This window comes from Oncorhynchus nerka, linkage group LG9b, assembly GCF_034236695.1.
Source record: "Oncorhynchus nerka isolate Pitt River linkage group LG9b, Oner_Uvic_2.0, whole genome shotgun sequence".
Classification (NCBI taxonomy): Eukaryota; Metazoa; Chordata; class Actinopteri; order Salmoniformes; family Salmonidae; genus Oncorhynchus; species Oncorhynchus nerka.
Genome location: NC_088424.1, coordinates 54,625,730 through 54,650,574, shown reverse-complemented (window position 1 = coordinate 54,650,574; position 24,845 = coordinate 54,625,730). Strand labels below are relative to the sequence as shown.

The 24,845-nt window shown below is 43.4% G+C and overlaps 1 protein-coding gene across 1 annotated transcript; it reads left to right on the top strand.

The window, feature by feature from the left end:
• The first annotated feature begins 13,823 nt into the window (after positions 1-13,823).
• On the top strand, positions 13,824-24,524 carry clul1 (clusterin-like 1 (retinal)). Its single transcript, XM_029653259.2, is given in 12 exon segments — positions 13,824-13,944; positions 19,827-19,948; positions 20,029-20,177; positions 20,619-20,789; positions 20,930-21,079; positions 22,552-22,714; positions 22,717-22,845; positions 22,986-23,108; positions 23,202-23,284; positions 23,373-23,504; positions 23,992-24,170; positions 24,270-24,524. Coding segments are annotated over 11 exon segments (1,392 nt in total). The 5' UTR covers positions 13,824-13,944; positions 19,827-19,851; the 3' UTR covers positions 24,286-24,524.
• The last annotated feature ends 321 nt before the right edge of the window (positions 24,525-24,845 follow it).

The following is a 24,845-nucleotide window of genomic DNA, read 5'->3' as shown; positions in this document are numbered from 1 at the left end:
CCACACCTTCCCCCTCCTTCCCTGTGGGCCTGAAAGTCTCACCAGTACCACACCTTACCCCCTCCTTCCCTGTGGGCCTGAAAGTCTCCCCAATACCACCCCTTCCCCTCCTCCTTCCCTGTCGGCCTGAAAGTCTCCCCTGTACCACCCCTTCCCCTCCTCCCTGTGGGCCTGAATGTCTCCCCAGTACCACCCCTTCCCCCTCCTTCCCTGTGAGCCTGAAAGTCCCCCATTACCACCCTTTCCCTCCTCCTTCCCTGTCGGCCTGAAAGTCTCCCCTGTACCACCCCTTCCCCTCCTCCTTCCCTGTGGGCCTGAAAGTCTCCCCAGTACCACCCCTTCCTCCTCCTTCCCTGTGGGCCTGAAAGTCTTCCCAGTACCACACCTTCCCCTCCTTCCATATGGGCCTGAAAGTCTCCCCAGTACCACCCCTTTCCCCTCCTTCCCTGTGGGCCTGAAAGTCTCCCCAGTACCACCCCCTCCCTGTGGGCCTGAAAGTCTCCTCAGTACCACCCCTTCCCTGTGGGCCTGAAAGTCTCCCCAGTACCACCCCTCCCCGTGGGCCTGAAAGTCTCCCCAGTACCACCCCTTCCCTGTGGGCCTGAAAGTCTCCCCAGTACCACCCCTTCCCTGTGGGCCTGAAAGTCTACCCAGTACCACCCCTTCCCTGTGGGCCTGACTTTAGAAAGGCAGGGCAGGATGGATAAAGGTCTGTAACAGTTTGGGTCTAGAGTGACTCCCCTTTGAAGAGGGGGATGACCGCGGCAGCTTTCCAATCTTTAGGAATCTCAGATGATACGAAAGAGAGGTTGAACAGACTAGTAATAGGGGTTGCAAAAATGGCTGCGGATAATTTTAGAAAGATAGGGTCCAGATTGTCTTGCCCAGCTGATTTGTACGAGTCCAGGTTTTTCAGAACATCTGCTTTCTGGATTTGGGTGAAGGAGAAGCTGGGGAGGCTTGGGCATGTAGCTGTGGGGGGTGCGGAGCTGCTGGCAGGGCTTGGGGTAGCCAGTTGGAAAACATGGCCAGCAGTAGAGAAATGCTTATTGAAATTCTCGATTATCGTGGATTTGTCGGTGGTGACAGTGTTTCCTAGCCTCAGTGCAGTGGGCACCTGTGCTTTTTTTTCTCCATGGACTTTGCAGTGTCCCAAAACATTTTGGAGTTAGAGCTACAGGATGCACATTTCTGTTTTAAAAAGCTAGCCTTTGCTTTCCTAACTGACTGTGTATATTGGTTCCTAACTTCCCTGATAAATTGCATATCACGGGGGCTATTTGATGCATGGTACGTTTACAAACATATATTATAATAAATAGAATTGAAACTTGTATCTCATTATGGTAAATTGTGAATTAAGTATAGCCAGTTATAGTTTTAGTGGTCGTAGCAGATAATAAGAAAAGACTATCAATATTTACCTGGCTAAAAGAGAGGGAATATAATATCTATTGTTGGAGCATCAGCATTTGTGGGTTCGATTACAGGCTCAAAATGGCCAGAAACAAAGCACTTTCTTCTGAAACCTGTCAGTCTGTTCTTGTTCTGAGAAATGAAGGCTATTCCATGCGAGAAATTGCCAAGAAACTGAAGAGCTAATATTAATAATATGGATGTCAATCTCTCCTGGCTCAAAGTGGAGGAGAGATTGACTTCATCACTACTTGTATTTATGAGAGGTAATGACATGTTGAATGCACTGAGCTGTCTGTTTGAACGACTGGCACACAGCTCGGACATCCATGCATATCACACCAGACATGTAACATGAGGTCTCTTCACAGTCCCCAAGTCCAGAACAGACTATGTGAGGCACACAGTACTACATAGAGCCATGACTACATGGAACTCTGTTCCACATCAAGTAACTGATGAAAGCAGTCAAATTTGATTTTAAAAACAGGTACAAAAAATATGTTTACGGAACAGCAGAGACTGTGAAACAACACAAACATTAGCACACACACACACACACACACACACACATACGGATTTAGTACTGTAGATATGCGGTAGTGGTGGAGTAGGGGACTGAGGGCACACAGAGTGTTGTGAAATCTGTGAATGTATTGTAATATTTTTTAAATTGTATAAACTGCCTTCATTTTGCTGGACCCCAGAAAGAGTAGATGCTGCTTGTTTTGATCATGCAGACTGGAACATGTTTTGGGTAGCCTCAGGGAATAATATAGATTTCTACGCTAATTCGGTGAGTTTATAAGGAAGTGCATGGGATATATTGTACCCAGCCTAACCAGAAACTGTGGATAGATGTCTGCATTTGAGCAAAACTGAAAGCGCAAACCATAGCATTTAACCATGGAAAGGTGACTGGGAGTATGACTGAATATAAACAGTGTAGTTATTCCCTCCGCAAGGCAATCAAACAAGCGAAATGTCAGAATAGGGACAAATTGGAGTCACAATTCAACGGCTCAGACACAAGACGTATGTGAAAGGGTCTACAGACAATCAAGGACTACAAAACTAAAATCTGCCACATCCCGGACATCAACGTCTTGCTTCCAGACAAGCTCAACACCTTCTTTGCCCACTTTGAGGATAATACAGTGCCACCGACGCAGCCCGCTACCAGGGACTGTGGGCTCTCCTTCTCCGTGGCCGACGTGAGTAAGACATTTAAATGTGTTAACCCTCACAAGGCTGCCGGCCCAGACGGCATCCCTAGCCGCATCCTCAGAGCATGCACAGACCAGCTGGCTGGTGTGTTTCAATCAATCCCTATCCCAGTCTGCTGTCCCCACATGCTTCAAGATGGCCACTGTTGTTCCTGTACCCAAGAAGGCAAAGGTAACTGAATTGAATGACTATCGCCACGTAGAACTCGACTCCTGTTATTATGATGTGCTTTGAGAGACTTGTTAAGGACCATATCACCTCCACCTTACCTATCACCCTAGACCCTAGACCCACTGCAATTTGCATTCCACCCCAATAGGAGCGGCAGCGTAGCCTAGTGGTTTTAGCGTTGGACTAGTAACCGGAAGGTTACTGAACAGGCAGTTAACCCACTGTTCCTAGGCCGTCATTGAAAATAAGAATTTGTTCTTAACTGACTTGCCTAGTTAAATAAAGGTAAAAAAAAGACAATACAATCACCACCACACTGCCCTATCATTCTGGACAAGAGGAATACCTATGTAAGAATACTGTTCATTGACTACAGCTCGGCATTCAACACCATAGTACCCTCCAATCTCATCATTAAGCTTGAGGCCCTGAGTCTCAACCCCACCGTGTGCGATTGGGTCCTGTACATCCTGACGGGCTGCCTCCGGTGGTGAAGGTAGGAAACACCATCACCACTTCGCTGATCCTCAACACTGGGGCCCCACAAGGGTGCGTGCTCAGCCCCCTCCTGTACTCTCTGTTCACCCATGACTGCTCGATCACCAACAACGATGAGACAGCCTATAGCGAGAACGTGAGTGCACTCGGAGTGTGGTGTTAGGACAACAACCTCTCACTCAACATCAACAAAACAAAGGAGATGATGGTGGACTTCAGGAAACAGTGGAGGGAGCACCCCAAAATCCACATCGACAGGGACAGCAGTGGAAAAAGTGAAACATTTTAAGTTTGCACAACGCATCACCGGGGGAAAACTTATCTGCTCTCCAGGACACGTACAGCACCCGATGTCACAGGAAGGCCAAAACGATCATCAAAGACAACAACCACCCAAGCCACTGCCTTTTCACCTTGCTACCATCCAGATGGCAAGGTCAGTACAGGTGCATCAAAGCTTGGACTGAGAGACTGAAAAACAGCTTCTATCTCAAGTCCATCAGACTGTTCAACAGCCATCACTAACTCAGAGAGACTGCTGCCTACATACAGACCTGAAATCATTGGCCACTCTGACAAATGGAGTCACTTTATTAATGCCACTTTAATCATGATGTTTACATATCTTTCATTACTAATCCCATATGTATATTGTATTTTATACCATCTACTGCATCTTGCCTGTGCCACTCGGTCATTGCTCATCCATATATTCATATGTACATATTCTTATTCCTTCCCTTTACTTAGATTTGAGTGTATTCGGTAGTTGTTGTGGAATTGTTAGATTACTTGTTGATATTGCTGCACTTTTAGGAACTAGAAGCACAAGCATTTGGCTACACTCGCATTAACATCTGCTAACCATGTGTATGTGACCAATACAATTTGATTTGATAAAAATGGTAACATATAACAGCCTAGGAACAGTGAGTTAATTGCCTCGTTCAGGGGCAGAACGACATATTTCTACCTTGTCAGCTCGGGGATTCGATCTAGTACTGACCCAACGCTCTAACCACCTGCCGCCCCTATCTAGGAGGCTGTGGAGGGATCCAAATGGTGGATTTAAAAGAAAACCTGAATCATCAACGTACAATGACACCTTTGTTTTTAAGCCCTGGATTTCTAGGCCCTTGATTTTATTGTTGGATCTGATTTTAATAGCGATCATTTCGATGGCCATAATAAATAGATATGCCGATTGTGGACAACCTTGTTTTACTCCTCTTGACAGTTTAAAACTTTCTTAGAAGTAGCCATTATTTACTACTTTACACCTCTGGTTACTGTATATAACTTTAACCCATTGTATAAGAGATTCTCTAAAATGGAAATATTACAGGCATTTAAATACAGTATACATTTCAGCCGTACTTTATCAAATCAAATTTATTTATATAGCCCTTCGTACATCAGCTGATATCTCAAAGTGCTGTACAGAAACCCAGCCTAAAACCCCAAACAGCAAGCAATGCAGGTGTAGAAGCACGGTGGCTAGGAAAACTCCCTAGAAAGGCCAAAACCTAGGAAGAAACCTAGAGAGGAACCAGGCTATGTGGGGTGGCCAGTCCTCTTCTGGCTGTGCCGGGTGGAGATTATAACAGAACATGGCCAAGATGTTCAAATGTTCATAAATGACCAGCATGGTCAAATAATAATAAGGCAGAACAGTTGAAACTGGAGCAGCAGCATGGCCAGGTGGACTGGGGACAGTAAGGAGTCATCATGTCAGGTAGTCCTGGGGCATGGTCCTAGGGCTCAGGTCAGTTGAAACTGGAACATCAGCATGGCCAGGTGGACTGGGGACAGCAAGGAGTCATCATGTCAGGTAGTCCTGGGGCATGGTCCTAGGGCTCAGGTCAGTTGAAACTGGAACAGCAGCATGGCCAGGTGGACTGGGGACAGCAAGGAGTCATCATGTCAGGTAGTCCTGGGGCATGGTCCTAGGGCTCAGGTCAGTTGAAACTGGAACAGCAGCATGGCCAGGTGGACTGGGGACAGCAAGGAGTCATCATGTCAGGTGGTCCTGGGGCATGGTCCTAGGGCTCAGGTCCTCAGAGAGAGAGAAAGAAAGAGAGAAGGAGAGAATTAGAGAACGCACACTTAGATTCACACAGGACACCGAATAGGACAGGAGAAGTACTCCAGATATAACAAACTGACCCCAGCCCCCGACACATAAACTACTGCAGCATAAATACTGGAGGCTGAGACAGGAGGGAGACACTGTGGCCCCATCCGAGGACACCCCGGACAGGGCCAAACAGGAAGGATATAACCCCACCCACTTTGTGGCCCCATCCGCACCCCTCCAGGACAGCCAGTGACTCAGCCCCTGTAATAGGGTTAGAGGCAGAGAATCCCAGTGAGACCTCCTGGGCCAGACTACACTCAATCATATGACCCACTGAAGAGATGAGTCTTCAGTAAAGACTTAAATGGTTTGCGTCTCTGACATGGGTAGGCAGACCATTCCATAAAAATGGAGCTCTATAGGAGAAAGCCCTGCCTCCAGCTGTTTGCTTAGAAATTCTAGGGACAATTAGGAGGCCTGCGTCTTGTGACCGTAGCGTACGTGTAGGTATGTACGGCAGGACCAAATCAGAGAGATAGGTAGGAGCAAGCCCATGTATTGCTTTGTAGGTTAGCAGTAAAACCTTGAAATCAGCCCTTGCTTTGAAAGGAAGCCAGTGTAGAGAGGCTAGCACTGGAGTAATATGATCAATTTTTTTGGTTCTAGTCAGGATTCTAGCAGCCGTATTTAGCACTAACTGAAGTTTATTTAGTGCTTTATCCGGTAGTCGGAAAATAGAGCATTGCAGTAGTCTAACCTAGAAGTGACAAAAGCATGGATTAATTTTTCTGCATCATTTTTGGACAGAAAGTTTCTGATTTTTGCAATGTTACGTAGATGGAAAAAAGCTGTCCTCAAAATGGTCTTGATATGTTCTTCAAAAGAGAGATCAGGGTCCAGAGTAACGCCGAGGTCCTTCACAGTTTTATTTGAGACGACTGTACAACCATTAAGATTAATTGTCAGATTCAACAGAAGATCTCTTTGTTTCTTGGGACCTAGAACAAGCATCTCTGTTTTGTCCGAGTTTAATAGTAGAAAGTTTGCAGCCATCCACTTCCTTATGTCTGAAACACATGCTTCTAGCGAGGGCAATTTTGGGGCTTCACCATGTTTCATTGAAATGTACAGCTGTGTGTCATCCGCATAGCAGTGAAAGTTTACATTATGTTTTCGAATAACATCCCCAAGAGGTAAAATATATAGTGAAAACAATAGTGGTCCTAAAACAGAACCTTGAGGAACACCGAAATTTACAGTTGATTTGTCAGAGGACAAACCATTCACAGAGACAAACTGATATCTTTCCGACAGATAAGATCTAAACCAGGCCAGAACATGTCCGTGTAGACCAATTTGGGTTTCCAATCTCTCCAAAAGAATGTGGTGATCGATGGTATCAAAAGCAGCACTAAGGTCTAGGAGCACGAGGACAGATGCAGAGCCTCGGTCCGTTGCCATTAAAATGTCATTTACCACCTTCACAAGTGCCGTCTCAGTGCTATGATGGGGTCTAAAACCAGACTGAAGCATTTCGTATACATTGTTTGTCTTCAGGAAGGCAGTGAGTTGCTGCGCAACAGCCTTCTCTAAAATTTTTGAGAGGAATGGAAGATTCGATATAGGCCGATAGTTTTTTATATTTTCTGGGTCAAGGTTTGGCTTTTTCAAGAGAGGCTTTATTACTGCCACTTTTAGTGAGTTTGGTACACATCCAGTGGATAGAGAGCCGTTTATTATGTTCAACATAGGAGGGCCAAGCACAGGAAGCAGCTCTTTCAGTAGTTTAGTTGGAATAGGGTCCAGTATGCAGCTTGAAGGTTTAGAGGCCATGATTATTTTCATCATTGTGTCAAGAGATATAGTACTAAAAGACTTGAGCGTCTCTCTTGATCCTAGGTCCTGGCAGAGTTGTGCAGACTCAGGACAACTGAGGTTTGGAGGAATACGCAGGTTTAAAGAGGAGTCCGTAATTTGCTTTCTAATAATCATAATCTTTTCCTCAAAGAAGTTCATGAATTTATCACTGCTAAAGTGAAAGTCATCCTCTCTTGGGGAATGCTGCTTTTTAGTTAGCTTTGCGACAGTATCAAAAAGGAATTTCGGATTGTTCTTATTTTCCTCAATTAAGTTAGAAAAATAGGATGATCGAGCAGCAGTAAGGGCTCTTCGGTACTGCACGGTACCGTCCTTCCAAGCTAGTCGGAAGACTTCCAGTTTGGTGTGGCGACATTTCCGTTCCAATTTTCTGGAAGCTTGCTTCAGAGCTCGGGTATTTTCTGTGTACCAGGGAGCTAGTTTCTTATGAGAATTTTTTTAGTTTTTAGGGGTGCAACTGCATCTAGGTATTGCGCAAGGTTAAATTGAGATCCTCAGTTAGGTGGTTAACTGATTTTTGTCCTCTGGCGTCCTTGGGTAGGCAGAGGGAGTCTGGAAGGGCATCAAGGAATCTTTGTGTTGTCTGTGAATTTATAGCACAACTTTTGATGTTCCTTGGTTGGGGTCTGAGCAGATTATTTGTTGCAATTGCAAACGTAATAAAATGGTGGTCCGATAGTCCAGGATTATGAGGAAAAACATTAAGATCCACAACATTTATTCCATGGGACAAAACTAGGTCCAGCGTATGACTGTGACAGTGAGTGGGTCCAGAGACATGTTGGACAAAACCCACTGAGTCGATGATGGCTCCGAAAGCCTTTTGGAGTGGGTCTGTGGACTTTTCCATGTGAATATTAAAGTCACCAAAGATTAGAATATTATCTGCTATGACTACAAGGTCCGATAGGAATTCAGGGAACTCGCTGTATATGGCCCAGGAGGCCTGTAAACAGTAGCTATAAAAAGTGATTGAGTAGGCTGCATAGATTTCATGACTAGAAGCTCAAAAGATGAAAACGTAATTTTTTTAATTGTAAATTGAAGTTTGCTATCGTAAATGTTAGCAACACCTCCGCCTTTGCGGGATGCACGGGGGATATGGTCACTAGTGTAGCCAGGAGGTGAGGCCTCATTTAAAACAGTAAATTCATCAGGCTTAAGCCATGTTTCAGTCAGGCCAATCACATCAAGATTATGATCAGAGATTAGTTCATTGACTATAATTGCCTTTGAAGTAAGGGATCTAACATTAAGTAGCCCTATTTTGAGATGTGAGGTATCATGATCTCTTTCAGTAATGACAGGAATGGAGGTGGTCTTTATCCTAGTGAGATTGCTAAGGCGAACACCGCCATGTTTAGTTTTGCCCAACCTAGGTTGAGGCACAGACACGGTCTCAATGGTGATAGCTGAGCTGACTACACTGACTGTGCTAGTGGCAGACTCCACTATGTTGGCAGGCTGGCTAACAGCCTGCTGCCTGGCCTGCACCCTATTTCATTGTGGAGCTAGAGGAGTTAGAGCCCTGTCTATGTTGGTAGATAAGATGAGAGCACCCCTCCAGCTAGGATGGAGTCCGTCACTCCTCAGCAGGTCAGGCTTGGTCCTGTTTGTGGGTGAATCCCAGAAAGAGGGCCAATTATCTACAAATTCTATCTTTTGGGAGGGGCAGAAAACAGTTTTCAACCAGCGATTGAGTTGTGAGACTCTGCTGTAGAGCTCATCACTCCCCCTAACTGGGAGGGGGCCAGAGACAATTACTCGATGCCGACACATCTTTCTAGCTGATATGCACGCAGAAGCTATGTTGCGCTTGGTGATCTCTGACTGTTTCATCCTAACATCGTTGGTGCCGACGTGGATAACAATATCTCTATACTCTCTACACTCGCCAGTTTTAGCTTTAGCCAGCACCATCTTCAGATTAGCCTTAACGTCGGTAGCCCTGCCCCGGGTAAACAGTGTATGATAGCTGGATGATTCGCTTTAAGTCTAATACTGCGGGTAATCGAGTCGCCAATGACTAGAGTTTTCAATTTGTCAGAGCTAATGGTGGGAAGCTTCGGCGTCTCAGACCCCGTAACGGGAGGAGTAGAGACCAGAGAAGACTCGGCCTCTGACACCGACCCGCTGCTTAATGGGGAAAACCGGTTGAAAGTTTCTGTCGGCTGAATGAGCGACACCGGTTGAGCGTTCCTACAGCATTTCCTTCCAGAAACCGTGAGAAAGTTGTCCGGCTGCGGGGACCGTGCAAGGGGATTTATACTACTATCTGTACTTACTGGTGGCACAGACGCTGTTTCATCCTTTCCTACACTGAAATTACCCTTGCCTAACGATTGCGTCTGAAGCTGGGCTTGCAGCCGTAAGGCGAGTACAGCGGCTGCAATTAGAAGGCATCATATGTTAATGTTACTACTTAGCTTCGGCTGTTGGTGGTCCTGACGAATCGTGTCCAGATAAAGCGTCCGGAGTGAAAAAGTTGAGGAAAAAATAAATAAATATATGAACGGTAATTAAAAAGTGAAAACCGTAAAGTTGTCAGGTAGCAAAATAGGTTGGCAACAAAACGCACAGCAACTCGAAAACAAGCAACTTATCAAAGTCAGCTATGAATTTCAGGCCTGGTTTCCCATATTTTTCATAGTGTTCTTTTCACACCCTGATCTGTTTCACCTGTCTTGTGCTTGTCTCCCCCCACCACCAGGTGTCTCCTATTTATCCCCATTATCCCTGTGTATTTATACCTGCGTTCTCTGTTTGTCTGTTGCCAGTTCATCTTGTTTTGTCAGGTCTTACCAACATGTTTCCCTTTTCTAAAGTTCTTGTTTCTAGTCTTTCCGGTGCTGACCTTTATGCCTGTCCTGACCCTGAGCCTTCCGGCCCTTCAGTCCCTTATTGACTATAACTTGGATTAAGAACCTCTGCCTGCCCTCGACCTGCCCCTTGGTGTCAAGAAATATTCTGAGAATCAAACTATCTGCCTCCTGTGTCTGCATCTGGGTCAAATCTGTAGTCGTGATAGTTCTATTGTTTCCAGTACTTGTCTTATATTATCTCCAAAGTATCGTCCAAAACTTGTCTGATTAGGATGAATAATATCCAACAATAGCTTTTAAATTCTTAGCGCTATGCACTATGCTAGAATTGTTGCATCACAACACTGAAGTGTAAGGGGCCTCCAATTTTTTAAATGGACTGACTCTTTATATCTACCACTAGGGTCCTGTTTCAGTGATAATGAAATAAGACGTTCTTGTTGAGTATCTGATAATCTACCATTTTTATAGGAATGGTTAAAACATGCTCATAACACTTGATCTTTCTAAAATAAGTTCCTCCAATCCTCCAATATATATTTTTTCTCCTAATGCATTCTGTGCATATATGGTACTGCTTGTATTGCTATCTGTACTGTTAATCTCTATTTCCTTTCTCAATATGGATTATTTTCACCTAAATGTATTTTGTTTTAAAGATGAGTATTGAATTGCATGGCCTCTAAAGACAGATGTAAAACTGTCCCATACAATAAGGGGATCTGCTGTACCTACAGTATGTTATGTAGGAAAAAGTCAGTTATAAATGATTCTGTCCTAGTGAAACAAGTTATCATCCAATAGGCTTTGATTACATTTCCAATATCCTCGCCCATGTGGAAATTCTGTAAGAGTAATGTATATGCCAATTATTTGATGGTCCGACCGCATTCTGTCCCCTATCAACACTTTTTAAACTTTTGTTGCCAGAGAGAATTACCTAAGAGAGTAGTCAAGACGACTAGCATTATTGAGCCTTTGCCATGTTTATCTCACTAGGTCAGGATATTTAAGCCTCCATATGTCCACTGGTTCCAATATATCCATGATATTCATGATTTTTAAGTGCATGAGGTTGATAGTTTGTAGTGTGATTTTCTTTACGGCCCATTGAGGTATTTAAAACCGTATTAATTATTCCCACCATAATAATAGAGTCTTGTATTGCTTGGAGGCTTGATAAATTATTATATATATTTTCAAAGTAGCGTGAATCATTATTATTTGGACCGTATAGATTAATGAGCAAATCTGTTTAGGGTCCAGTAATGTATTTAAAATAATCCATCTACCTTGGGACTCACGAGTGGCTCAGCAGTCTAAGGCACTGCATCTCAGTGCTAGAGGTGTCACTACAGATCTTGGTTTGATTCCAGGCTGTATCACAGCCGGACATGATTTGGAGTCCCACAGGGTGGCGCACAAATTGGCCCAGCGTCTTCTGCGTTATGGTTTGGCCGGGGTAGGCTGTCATTTTAAATAAGAATTTGTTCTTAACTGTCTTGTTAAATTAAGGTAAAACAAAAACAACCTTGCAGATCTGTTTGAACAATTTGCATTCGGATCAAAATGTTTTTTCATTAATATCATCACCCCTTTTGAGTTTCTGTAATGCTCCGGGTGTCGTGGGTGTGGAGTCAAACGCAGGAGACAGAGAGTGCAATGCTGTGCGTCTTTAATAGCACCAATGCACCACAGGGTGCTCACAATAGTAACGGCCCCAAACACAGGGAATGAAAATGTACAACGGAAAAATCACGACCAGGCACTAACACGTACCTCTACAACAGAGCCGAAGGTTACACTGAAATAATCCTGCACAACAACCAGGCGGGCCGGCTGTCTAATAAAGACAAACTAATCATACATAAACAGGTGCTACCAATAAACATACAAGGAGGGGGAGGAAAGACAATCAGTGGCAGCTAATAGGCCGGTGACGACGACCGCCGAGCGCCACTCGTGACAGTTTCTTTGGAGAATAATATTTTACCACCCCAGTCCTTTTTCCACACAACTTCATCTAAAATTCTTGAATGAGTTTCGGATCTTTTCTCTTATTTATATTGTGACTGTCACATTCTGACCTTAGTTCCTTTGTTATGTTTTTGTTTTAGTTTAGTCAGGGCGTGAGTTGGGGTGGGTAGTCTATGTTCTTTTTTCTATGTTGTGGTTTTGTGTTTGGCCTGGTATGGTTCTCAATCAGAGGCAGGGGTCGTTTGTTGTCTCTGATTGAGAATCATACTTAGGTAGCCTTTTCCCACCTGTGTTTTGTGGGTGATTATTTCCTGTTTAGTGATTTTTCCATTCACCTTACGGGTCTGTTCGTTTGTCGTTTATTGTTTTGTTCAGTGTTCAGTTATTTTATAAAAAATATGAACACTTACCATGCTGCGCTTTGGTCCTCACCTTCTTCCACCACAGACGATCGTTACAGTGACAGACCAGCAATATCCACAATCTCAATTTTATTATTACAGACCAACTACATCTATAGTCTATATTAAATTACGACAGCCCAGATAGATCTACTGTCTCTATTATATTATGACAGATTTGCTAGATCTACTGTCTCAATTATGTTATGGGACTCATCTAGTCGAAATAATGACTGTTTTATTGCTTCTTTAATCAGGACAACAGTTTTCAGCTGCGCTAACATAATTGCAAAAGGGTTTTCTAATAATCAATTAGCCTTTTAAAATGATGAACTTGGATTAGCTAACACAATTGGAAAACAGGAGTGATGGTTGATGATAATGGACCTCTGTACGCCTATGTAGATATTCCATAAAAAATCTGCCTTTTCCAGCTACAATAGTCATTTTCAACATTAACCATGTCTACACTGTATTTCTGATGATTTTGATGTTATTTTAATGGACAATTAGCTTTTCGTTCAAAAAGAAGGACATTTCTAAATGACCCCAAACTTTGAACAGTAGTGGAAATACCGTACCAGACAAAGGTTTTAACACACTTACTCATTCAAGTGTTTTCTTTATTTTTACTATTTTCTCAATTGTAGAATAATAGCGAAGACATAAAACTATGAAAAACTACCTCATGAAGCTGGTGGGGGGAGAATGCCAAGAGTGTGCAAAGCTGTCATCTAGGAAAGGGTGCTACTTTGAAGATTCTCAAATATCAGATATATTTTGTTTAACACTATTTTGGTTACTACATGATTCCATATGTGTTATTTCATAGTTTTGATGCCTTCACTATTGTTCTACAATGTAGAAAATAGTAAAAAGTAAGGAACAACCCTTAAACTTTTGACTGGTACTGTATTTAGAAAAATATATGGCTGCTTTTGTCTTGGATTTAATGCTTGACAGCCGGTTTAAATTGGAGAAGGCGACATATTTGAGTAGCGATGCTTTTAAGTTGATTATGTTGTGCAATGGAAGTTATTTTCTGTTGGTTGTGGTAATATATGGTATATTTGTTGTCGTAAGGGGGAAGGTGTTACAGGTTTTGGTTTTTCTATTAAATATTTTAGGTTGGACTTTAGCACGTATCGCTTGTTCTGACAACGATTCCTGGACTCAAAAGCTGTAATCCTAGACTAAATAGTATTTTTTATGGATTCTATATTTCTTCTTAATCCAAGACTTAATCTGTGTCCAGGAAATAGACCCTATATGTGTTGACTAGTGGATCATCTGTGACGATGAGGTAATAAAGAAACTAATAGGATTACAACCGTCCAGTCTGGAACAGCAGAAGTGGAACAAGACAAGTACAGATCAACAGCACAATCCCTACAGAACAGTAAACACACACACGGGGACACAGTACTCAGAAACACATTACTCAATACCAAGGACAACAACCTGCTAGCTTCTACTGGTGAGTAAACCTTGACACACCTCAGTAACAAGGACAACAACCTGTTAGCTTCTACTGGTGGGTAGAATGCTGAACACACATACTGTCCCATGTTGTCCTTGGGGCAGTATGTGTATATGTGAATATGACAGGGTGAGGTTGGTTGTTGTCCTTGGGGCAGTATGTGTATATGTGAATATGACAGGGTGAGGTTGGTTGTTGTCAAAATCAAATAAAATGTTATTTGTCACATACACGTGTTTAGCGGATGTTATTGCGGGTGTAGCGAAATGCTTGTGTTTCTAATTCTAACAGTGCAATAATACAGTATCTAACAGTAATATTTAACAATTTCACAACAATACACAGAAATGGAATTAAGAATATACTGTATAAATATTCTGTGAGCAATGTCAGAGAGGCAGAACGAGGCAGTATTTCATGTGAATATGAGAGGGACTGTTGGTTGTTGTCTTGGGGGCACATTAACTACTGTCATCGAACACAACAAGATGAGTACCAGTGAGATGTTATGGTGCTGGAAAAAAACTACCTTATACAGTAGCTGGCTATTCTGCTAGAATGGACCTGAGGTAACTACAGTAGTGACCGACCAGCTCGATTCGGTCCTATGTTGCAATATTTGAAATGGTGTTTTTTACATTGGATAAAAGTAGAGACTCTGAGCTAGAAAATGGCATACACTGCAGTTGAGGAAAAATGGGAAAGTAATTCTGCTTTGAAAGTTAATAAAACTGCAAACCCTCTTTTGAGAAAATGGCCCTTGAATGTTTTGGCAGACCTACTGGAGAGCTTTTCTTTGTCTACAATCCTTCAGTCTCTTCAAATCAAATCAAATTAAATTTTTCACATGCACCTTTCACATACAACTACACCTTACAGTGAAATGCTTACTTACAAGCACTTAACAACAGTTTTATGAAAAATAAGGGTTAAGAAATTATATACTAAAATAAATAAAAAAGTAACAGCAGCGTAAAAAAGGGGGTGGGGTGGGACAATTCAAATAGAACGGGTAGCCATTTGAATAGCTGTTCAGGAGTCTAATGGCTTGAGGGTATAAGTTGTTAAGAAGCCTTTTTGATCTAGACTTGGCACTCCGGTATTGCTTGCCATGCGGTAGCAGAGAGAACAGTCTATGACCAGGGTGGCTGGGTCTTTGGCCATTTGTAGGGCCTTCCTCTGACACCTCCTGGTATAGATATCCTGGATGGCAGGAAGCTTAGCCCCAGTGATGTACTGGCTGTACGCACTACCCTCTGTAGCGCCTTGCGGTCGGATGCCGAGTAGTTGCCGTGCAAAGCGGTGATGTGGCCAGACAACATGCTCTCAGACACATGCATACACACACAATAACATACGCACTATACACACATGTTCACATGGATTTTGCGTTGTAGATATGTGGTAGTGGAGTAGGGCCTGAGGGCACACACTTAGTGTGTTGTGAATTCTGTAATGAATGTATTGTAATGTTTTTAAAATGGTATAACTGTCTTAATTTTGCCAGACCCCAGGAAGAGTAGCTGCGACCTTGGCATCAGCTAATGGGGATCCATAATAAACCCCAGGAAGAGTAGCTGCTGCCTTGGCAGGAACTAATGGGGGTCCATAATAAATACAAAAACATTTTGTCCAGCTGTAGAACTTTTTGAGGATCAGAGGTCCCATGCCAAAGCTTTTCATCCTCCTGAAGGAGAAGAGGCATTTGGACCATGATAGGTCCTTAGCAATGAGGACACCGAGGAACTTGAAGCTCTCGACCCACTACCCGCTCCACTAAAGCCCCTTCGATGTGAATGGGATTGTGTTCAACCCTCTGTTTACTGTAGTCCTTGATAAGCTCCTTTGTGTTATGACGCTGAGAGAGAGGTTGCTTTTCTGGCACCACACTGCCAGGTCTTTGCCCTCCTCCCTATAGTCTCATTGTTGTCTGTGATCAGGCCATCCACCGTTGTGTCATCGGCAAACTTGATTATGGTGTTGGAGTCGTGGGTGAACAGGGAATGATGAGGGGAAACAGCACACACCTCTGAGGGGCCCCCCATGTTGAGGGTCAGAGTGGCAGATATGTTGTTGCCTATCCTCACCACCTGGGGACGTTCCATCAGGAAGTCCAGGATCCAGTTTTTTAATTTTTTTATTTGACCTTTATTTTACTAGGCAAGTCAGTTAAGAACAAATTCTTATTTTCAATGACGGCCTAGGAACAGTGGGTTAACTGCCTGTTCAGGGGCAGAACGACAGATTTGTACCTTGTCAGCTCGGGGGTTCGAACTTGCAACCTTTCGGTTACTAGTCCAACGCTCTAACCACTAGGCTACCCTGCCGCCCTAGGATCCAGTTGCAGAGGGATGTGTTCAGTCCAAGGGACCTTAGCTCAGTGATGAGCTTTGAGGGTACTATGGTGTTGAACGCTGAGCTGTAGTCTATGAACAGCATTCTCACGTAGGTGTTCCTTTTGTCCTGGTGGGAAACGTGTGGGATGATGGGATGATGGTGTTGATGTGAGGCATGACCAGCTTTTCAAAGCTCTTCAAGGCTACAGATGTGAGTGCTCTGGGTCGGTTGTCATTTAGACAGGTTACCTTGGCATTCTTGCACATAGGAACTATGGTGGTCTGCTTGAAACATGGGTATTATAGACTAGGTCAGAGAGAGGTTGAAAATGTCAGTGAAGACACTTGCCAGGTGGTCAGCCCATGCTCTGAGTACGTGTCCTGGTAATATATCTGGCCCTACAAACTGATGAATGTTGACCTGTTTAAACTTCTTACTCACATCGACAGAGAGCATGTTCACATAGCCGTCCAGAACAGCTGTTGCTCTCATACATATTTAATTGTTGCTTGCCTCGAAGCATAGAAGGCATTTAGCTTGTCTTGTCGGCCCACATCACTAGACAGCTTGTGGCTGGGCTTCCCTTTATAATCCATGAGAGTTTGCAAGCCCTGCCACATCCAACGAGCATCAGAGCCGGTGTAGTAGGATTAGATCTCAGTTCTGTATTGACGCTTTTGTAACTTCCTGGGAAGGAGAGGCGGACCAAAATGCAGCGTGGTTATAATTCATGGTTCTTTAATAAAGAAACTATACATGAATAAACTACAAAAACAAGAAACGTACAAACTCGAAACAGTCCCGTGTGGTACAAATACTGACACAGGAGACAACCACCCACAAAACCCAACACAAAACAGGCTACCTAAATATGGTTCCCAATCAGAGACAATGACTAACACCTGCCTCTGATTGAGAACCATATCAGGCCAGACATAGAAATAGACAAACTAGACACACAACATAGAATACCCACTCAAATCACACCCTGACCAAACAAAACATAGAAACATACAAAGCAAACTATGGTCAGGGTGTGACAGCTTTGCCTGTTTGAAAGTTTGTCGGAGGGTGTAGCGGGATTTCTTATAAGCATACAGATTAGTGTCCCACTCCTTGAAAGAGGCAGCTTTAGCTCAGTGCGGATGTGGCCTGTAATCCATGGCTTCTGGTTGGGATATGTACTACCTGTCACTGTGGGGACGATGTCGTCAATGCACTTGTTAACGAAGACAGTGACTGATGTGGTAAATTCCTCAACACCACCAGAAGAATCCCAGACCATATTCCAGTCTGTGTGAAACAGTCCTGTAGCTTAACATCCGCTTCATCGGACCACTTCCGTATTGAGTGCGTCACTGGTACTTCCTGTTTGAGTTTTTACTTGTAAGCAGGAATCAGGAGGATAGAGTTGTGGCCAGATTTGCCAAATGTAGGGTGAGCTACAGTAGTTGAGTTATGTTCACATGTAATGATTGGATATAATGATTGTGTAACGAGTTGGAGACAGAAGGGGAGAGGTAGCTCTAGATAACTCGAGGAACAGTCAACAGAATTATGATGTCAGTAAGAGAGAGGCGTTTCCATGAGGTTGGGTTTAGGGGACCCCTAAACCTCTAACCTTACTTGTCGCCAAACCCTAAAGCTGTTTCACCCCTTTGTCATCCTTTGTTAGTATCCTCATGGTATTCTACTGATCTACTGAATAACCTTAACTAAACTAACCATCTTAACTCAACCTATAAGATAAAATAAATTCCACTAAACTGCTGTTGTTCTCCATCACACTGTACTAATCCAGTATTGTTGCATAGTACTGTCTGGAAAAGGGATGTTTACCAGCTCAACCTCAAATCTAAATCCTTTTAACTCACAAGATTAGATTAGGAGCTCTATTCAATCTGGATCGCTGAAGCGTTGCAGATTGAGCAATAGTTATGTAAGGGTCATTTCCGATTGAGCCGACATGCGGCTGTTAAATATGTTTATTAACCAATTCAATCAATACACTCAGCCCATTTCTAAGAATTTGTAAGATACTTATTTGCATAAAATGTACAGAGACCAGTCTCAAAATCAATCAATAGCGTTTATACTCGAGAGTACTGATCATGGTACAATTTACAACAGGTTATAAACTAAAAATGACGTCATAGGTTTTAAACGGTCCTTCCTCCACTCCGATACAATGGCAGTATAGTTCACAAGCCTTCCCACATCGTCCACCACCTGTAAAATAATTTTCTACCAGCCCAAGGTCTCTCCTCTCCCTGTGTAGAGATAAGATGTCCCATAAGGAACATCGCGTTCTAGCCAGTCTGACGATAACTTCATTAGTTTCTGAAAAAACAGTCTTTGTTCTAATTCTTGATTATAATTACACACATTATATTCAGGACTAGGATTATAATAAGATTCATACATCCATACAGTAACATATTGTATTCTGTTTAGTCATAGTTCTGATTGAAATGTATACATCATTTAGTCATTATTGTCTCAGCTAACGTGAGAACAATGCCTTCAAATGTCAATCATGCTGTTACGCTGAACTTCCGCTAGCGCTCCTGGTCCAGGCGAACTCGGACGAAAACGTCAAAAAGTCATATTCCAGGTCGAATTAACTGGTCAAACTAAGTAGAGAATCAATCTTCAGGATGTTATTTTCATATATATCCAATAACATTCCAACCGGAGCATTCGTTTTTGTCTACAGAGTAATGGAATGCAAGGCTATATCAACAGTAATATGCTCAACCAGGAACTGGCATTCTGACAGACTACCCTCCCATCCGGTCCCACATCACACTAGAGGCTTCATTTCATGTTCTACTCACTGTTGACACACACACATACACACACACACACACACACATACACCCCTCCTTCTGTCTCTCAGAACTGTCTGATGTTGGGGAGAAGCTGGTGGATGAGGAGGTGAGGAGAGCTCTGTATGGAGTGAAACAGATGGAGGTACTGGTGAAAGCACCAATTTGTAAGTCGCTCTGGATAAGAGCGTCTGCTAAATGACTTAAATGTAAATGTAATGTAGTGGAAGGCGTAGGAAGTGCGAACAGATCCATATCTTGTTTGGATATGAATAGGCGATGACTTGAAATTCAACCAGTCCCACAATTTCCACTTCCTGTTTGGAAGTTTGCCTGCCCTATGAGTTCTGTTATACTCACAGACATAATTCAAACAGTTTTAGAAACTTCAGAGTGGTTTCTATCCAATAGTAATAATATATGCTTATATTAGCATCTAGGATAGAGTAGGAGGCAGTTTACTATGGGCACGCAATTCATCCAAAGTGAAAATACTGCCTCCTATCCCTAACAGGTTTTAACCCCCTGGAGTCAATTTCTGCGGCCCCATTGAAATGTAATTAGCATAATAATAAGTCCCCATAAAAATCTGGCAGTTTAATTACACAATTTTATGTGTGTGTGTGTGTGTGTGTGTGTGTGTGTGTCACTTGGCATATAAATGCGGAAGTAAAAGTAACTGCCTCCAGTATTTCATGGTTTCTTTTCTTCCAGACTGAGCTTCCTGTGATCGGACAAGATGAGGTTTGGTTGGGTTGTGTTGGTCATGTCATTGGGGGTCTTGCAATGCGCAGCAGAAGACCCTGCAGCAGGCATCTCAGAGGACACCCTGAAGCGTGAGTCTAACACACACACACACACACACACACATACACACACACACACACACACATACACCCCTCCTTCTGTCTCTCAGAACTGTCTGATGTTGGGGAGAAGCTGGTGGATGAGGAGGTGAGGAGAGCTCTGTATGGAGTGAAACAGATGAAGGAGGTACTGGTGAAGAATGAGGAGAAACATGAAGACCTGATGAAGTCTCTCCAACACAGCAGTGACAAGAAGAAGGTACGTAATCTTTACCTTTAGGGTTTGAAGGCCATATTTACCTTCTAGGGTTTGAAGGCCATCTTTACCTTCTAGGGTTTGAAGTCCATATTTACCTTCTAGGGTTTGAAGGCCATATTTACCTTCTAGGGTTTGCAGGCCATCTTTACCTTCTAGGGTTTGCAGGCCATCTTTACCTTCTAGGGTTTGAAGGCCATATTAACCTTCTAGGGTTTGAAGGCCATATTAACCTTCTAGGGTTTGCAGGCCATATTTACCTTTTAGGATTTGTGGTCCATCTTTACCTTTCAGGATTTGGGGTCTGTCTTTACCTTCTAGAGTTTGTGGTGAATCTTACTTTAAGGTTTAGGTGGTGGACCAAAGTGGCTTTGTTCAGAGCACGAGATGTCAGAGATCAGGGTTAGAGGTCAGACATTATATAGTATTGTTGTTGTCCATTAGGGTGTGGCCCAGCTATACCAGGAGGTGGAGCTAAAGCTGGAGGAGGCGGAGCATCAGTGCCAGGAGTCTCTAAAGGAGGAATGGGAGGCATGTTGGCTGTGTCTGGAGGACGCCTGTAAGACCTTCTACACCTCCACATGCAGGCAGGGCTTCAGCTCCTTCCAGGCCAAGGTACACACACACACACACACACACACACACACACACACACACACACACACACACACACACACACACACACACACACACACACACACACACACACACACACACACACTAAATTAACCTCACCTAACACCTCCCCTGGCCAGGTAGAGAACTTATTCCGCGGGGTGTCATCTCGGTTCGGCCAGAGAGACCCACGTCCTCTAGATGGAGATATGTTGGTGAACCAGAGTGCTGATAAACCCGACAGGGAGGTAGTTCGCATAGAAGACTCCTTCAACAGCCTCATCGCCAAGGTACTGGACAAGTCCATCTACAGAAAATGTCACCACTAAGTCGGAAGTCAATTTCCATTGTTCTCATTGTCAGTTTATTCTGTTTATCCATCTTGTTTGATGAGCGAGGTAGTGTCAGTTGATTAGCGAGTTAGTGTCAGTTGACCAGCGAGGTAGCATCAGTTGACCAGCGAGGTGGTGTCAGTTAACTAGCGAGGTAGCGTCAGTAGACTAGTGAGGTGGTGTCAGTTATCTGGGGAAGTAGGTTCAGTTAACTGGGGAAGTAGTTTCAGTTGACTAATGAAGTATTATCAGTTGACTAGTGAGATAGCGAGGAAGTGTCAGTTGACTAGTGAGGCCATGTCAGTTGACTAGTGGGGCAGTGTCAGTTGACTAGTGAGGCAGTATCAGTTGACGAGTGAGATAGTGTCAGTTGACTAGTGAGGTAGAGTCAGTTGACTAGTGAGGTAGAGTTAGCTGACTAGTGAGGTAGAGTTAGTTGACTAGTGAGGCAGTGTCAGTTGACTAGTGAGGTATTGTCAGTTGACTAGTGAGGTAGAGTTAGTTGACTAGTGAGGCAGTGTCAGTTGATGAGTGAGATAGTGTCAGTTGATTAGTGAGGTAGAGTCAGTTGATTAGTGAGGTAGAGTCAGTTGAGTAGTGAGGTAGAGTTAGTTGACTAGTGAGGTAGTGTCAGTTGATGTTTGAGGTAGTATCAGTTGACTAGTGATGTAGTGTCAGTTGACTAGTGATGTAGTGCTAGTTGACTAGTGAGGTAGAGTCAGTTGAGTAGTGAGGTAGTTGACTAGTGAGGTAGAGTTAGTTGACTAGTGAGGCAGTGTCATTTGACTAGTGAGGTATTGTCAGTTGACTAGTGAGGTAGAGTTAGTTGACTAGTGAGGTTGTGTCAGTTGAGTAGTGATATAGTGTCAGTTGACTAGTGAGGTTGTGTCAGTTGAGTAGTGATATAGTGTCAGTTGACTAGTGAGGTAGAGTTAGTTGAATAGTGAGGTCGTGTCAGTTAACTTGTGAGGTATTGTCAGTTGACAAGTGAGGTATTGTCAGTTGCTTTCTGAGGTAGAGTCAGTATGATTAGTTAGGTAGTGTTAGTTCGCTATTGAGGTAGTGTCAGTTGATGTTTGAGGTAGTGTCAGTTGACTAGTGATGTAGTGCCAGTTGACTAGTGAGGTGGTGTCAGTTAACTGGGGAAGCAGGTTCAGTTAACTGGGGAAGTAGTTCCAGTTCACTAGTGATGTATTGTCAGTTGACTAGTGAGATAGCGAGGAAGTATCAGTTGACTAGTGAGGTTGTGTCAGTTGACTAGTGAGGCAGTGCCAGTTGACGAGTGAGATAGTGTCAGTTGATTAGTGAGGTAGTGTTAGTTGACTAGTGAGGCAGTGTCAGTTGACTAGTGATGTAGTGTCAGTTGTCTAGTGCTGTAGTGTCAGTTGACTAGTGATGTTGTGTCAGTTGACCTGTTCTCTCCCTCCCAGGTGGGCTCCCTGTTTGAGCGCAGTGTGGTGCTGGTGGACAAGATGCAAGGTAAACTGGACCAAAACCTCCAGAAGGCCTTTGACCCCCAGAGCATAGGCCAAGCCCGGGGCCAACAGCCTACCCAGGACCCCTTCTTCCTGGGGATGGACTTGGGCTTCATCCACAGATGGGGCTGGAGGAGGTGCTGGACTCCTTCTTTAACTTTGGGAAGAGTGTTGTGGAGGACTTTGGGGACGTGGTCACACGAGTGTTTGATGACCTCAAAGACGTTGTGGAGGAGGAGAGGAAGAGAGGTAGCTCCAACACAAAACTAGAAACATTATTGATATTGTTCTATTACAAAGAGATAACCCTAACCGAACCCAACACAGAACTAGAATCCCTATTGATAGCTATAATAGTTAATGACAGATAATCTGTTCCTCTGGTCCAGAGAGGGAGCTGTTCCCTCATTTCCTCCAGAACAGGAAGTTGTGTAGAGAGTTGAGGAGGCAGACTTCAGAATGCTGGCAGCTGCAGAACCAGTGTCAGTCCTGCCAAGGGGTGCTGCTCACAGGTAACACACACACACAAAAACACACACACACACACACACAAAAACACACACACACACACTCTCCAACTGCCTCCTGTCCCCTATGTGTGTCAGAGTGTCCCAGTGTGCGGGAGCTGCATGTGGAACTGGATGAGGTGTCTCAGCTGCGGGACATGTCGAAGGAGCAGTACGATGAGGTAACATAGCATAGTATTGTGTAGCATTCCGTATCATAGCATAGCATAGGATAACATAACATCCGTTCTGTTTAATCCATTACTCCAGGTTCTGAGCATTGTGCAGCAGCACACAGGTGACATGGCGAGCTGGATAAGCAACATGGCTACTGAGTTCAGCTGGGTGACAGAAATGGTCAACAACAACACCACACCTGATACCATATTCCGCATCAGAAAGGTAAGACAGACAGACAGACAGACAGACAGACAGACAGACAGACAGACAGACAGACAGACAGACAGACACAGACAGACAGACAGACAGCACGTAAAACTTAAATGAATAACCGAGGCATTCATTTGCTTAAATCCCTGAACACAACATGCTCTTATTAGAGAAAGGTTTATATTGTGGTGTCAGTATATTGTTGTTTCTAGGTGGTGTCAGTATATTGTTGTTTCTACCCAGGTGGTGTCAGTATATTGTTGTTTCTACCCAGGTGGTGTCAGTATATTGTTGTTTCTACCCAGGTGGTGTCAGTATATTGTTGTTTCTACCCAGGAGGTGTCAGTATATTGTTGTTTCTACCCAGGTGGTGTCAGTATATTGTTGTTTCTACCCAGGTGGTGTCAGTATATTGTTGTTTCTACCCAGGTGGTGTCAGTATATTGTTGTTTCTACCCAGGTGTTGTCAGTATGAGTACAGTATGTTGTTTCTTCCCAGGTGGTCTCAGAGGGAGTTGATGGAGGCAGCTCGTCAGGGGGAGACACCAAGGTGGAGCTGAACATCCTAAACTCTCCTCCTCTCCTCCTGACCATCCCAGCTGGTGTGGAGCTGCAGGACCCTGCCTTTATCAATTTCGTCGCTCAGGAGGCCCTGGGGATGTACAAGCAGATGTTCAGGTAATATATACTACTACTATGTTAAACTAACGTTTTTTACCGAACAGCATTCCATAGCGCCACTGAACTGTGTTGATTAATGCTATTTTCTGCTTTCAGACACAACGACGACTAAGCAGACTCACTCACTGTCATGGCATAGTTAGTGGACAGTACGCTGTGTGTTTTTGTTTACTAGATTTAATGTATATAGTTTTGTAAACAAATTAATATGTATTTATTTAGGGAACATTTTAAGATTAATGAGACAACTTATTGTAATGTTGGAATTAATTACATGTAAAATTGAACCAAAGTAACTTGTACCAGTTGTCATGTTGCATGTTGTACAATAAAAGGAGGAGCTAGATTCAAGTACAACATTTTCATTTAACACTGACTTTTTGGCTTCAAACTTCAAAAGTTCAGAACTTTTTTTTCTAGTGGTACTCAGCTAGCATACAAAAGCTACAAATGGTGAAATTAACAAAGCTTCTCTGTTACAAATTCAGTATTACAGGAATAAATAAGGCCCCTCATCCCCAATTCTCTGCTGAGTGCGCTATATCACGTTCGCCTAATGTGGTCTCATTCAAATGATCCAAAGTCTATACTATATGAAGAGCTTGAAGAAGCAAAAGTTATATTTCTAAGAAAATGTACTTCCTTCCTTTTTGTGCTGTATAAAAAACTAGG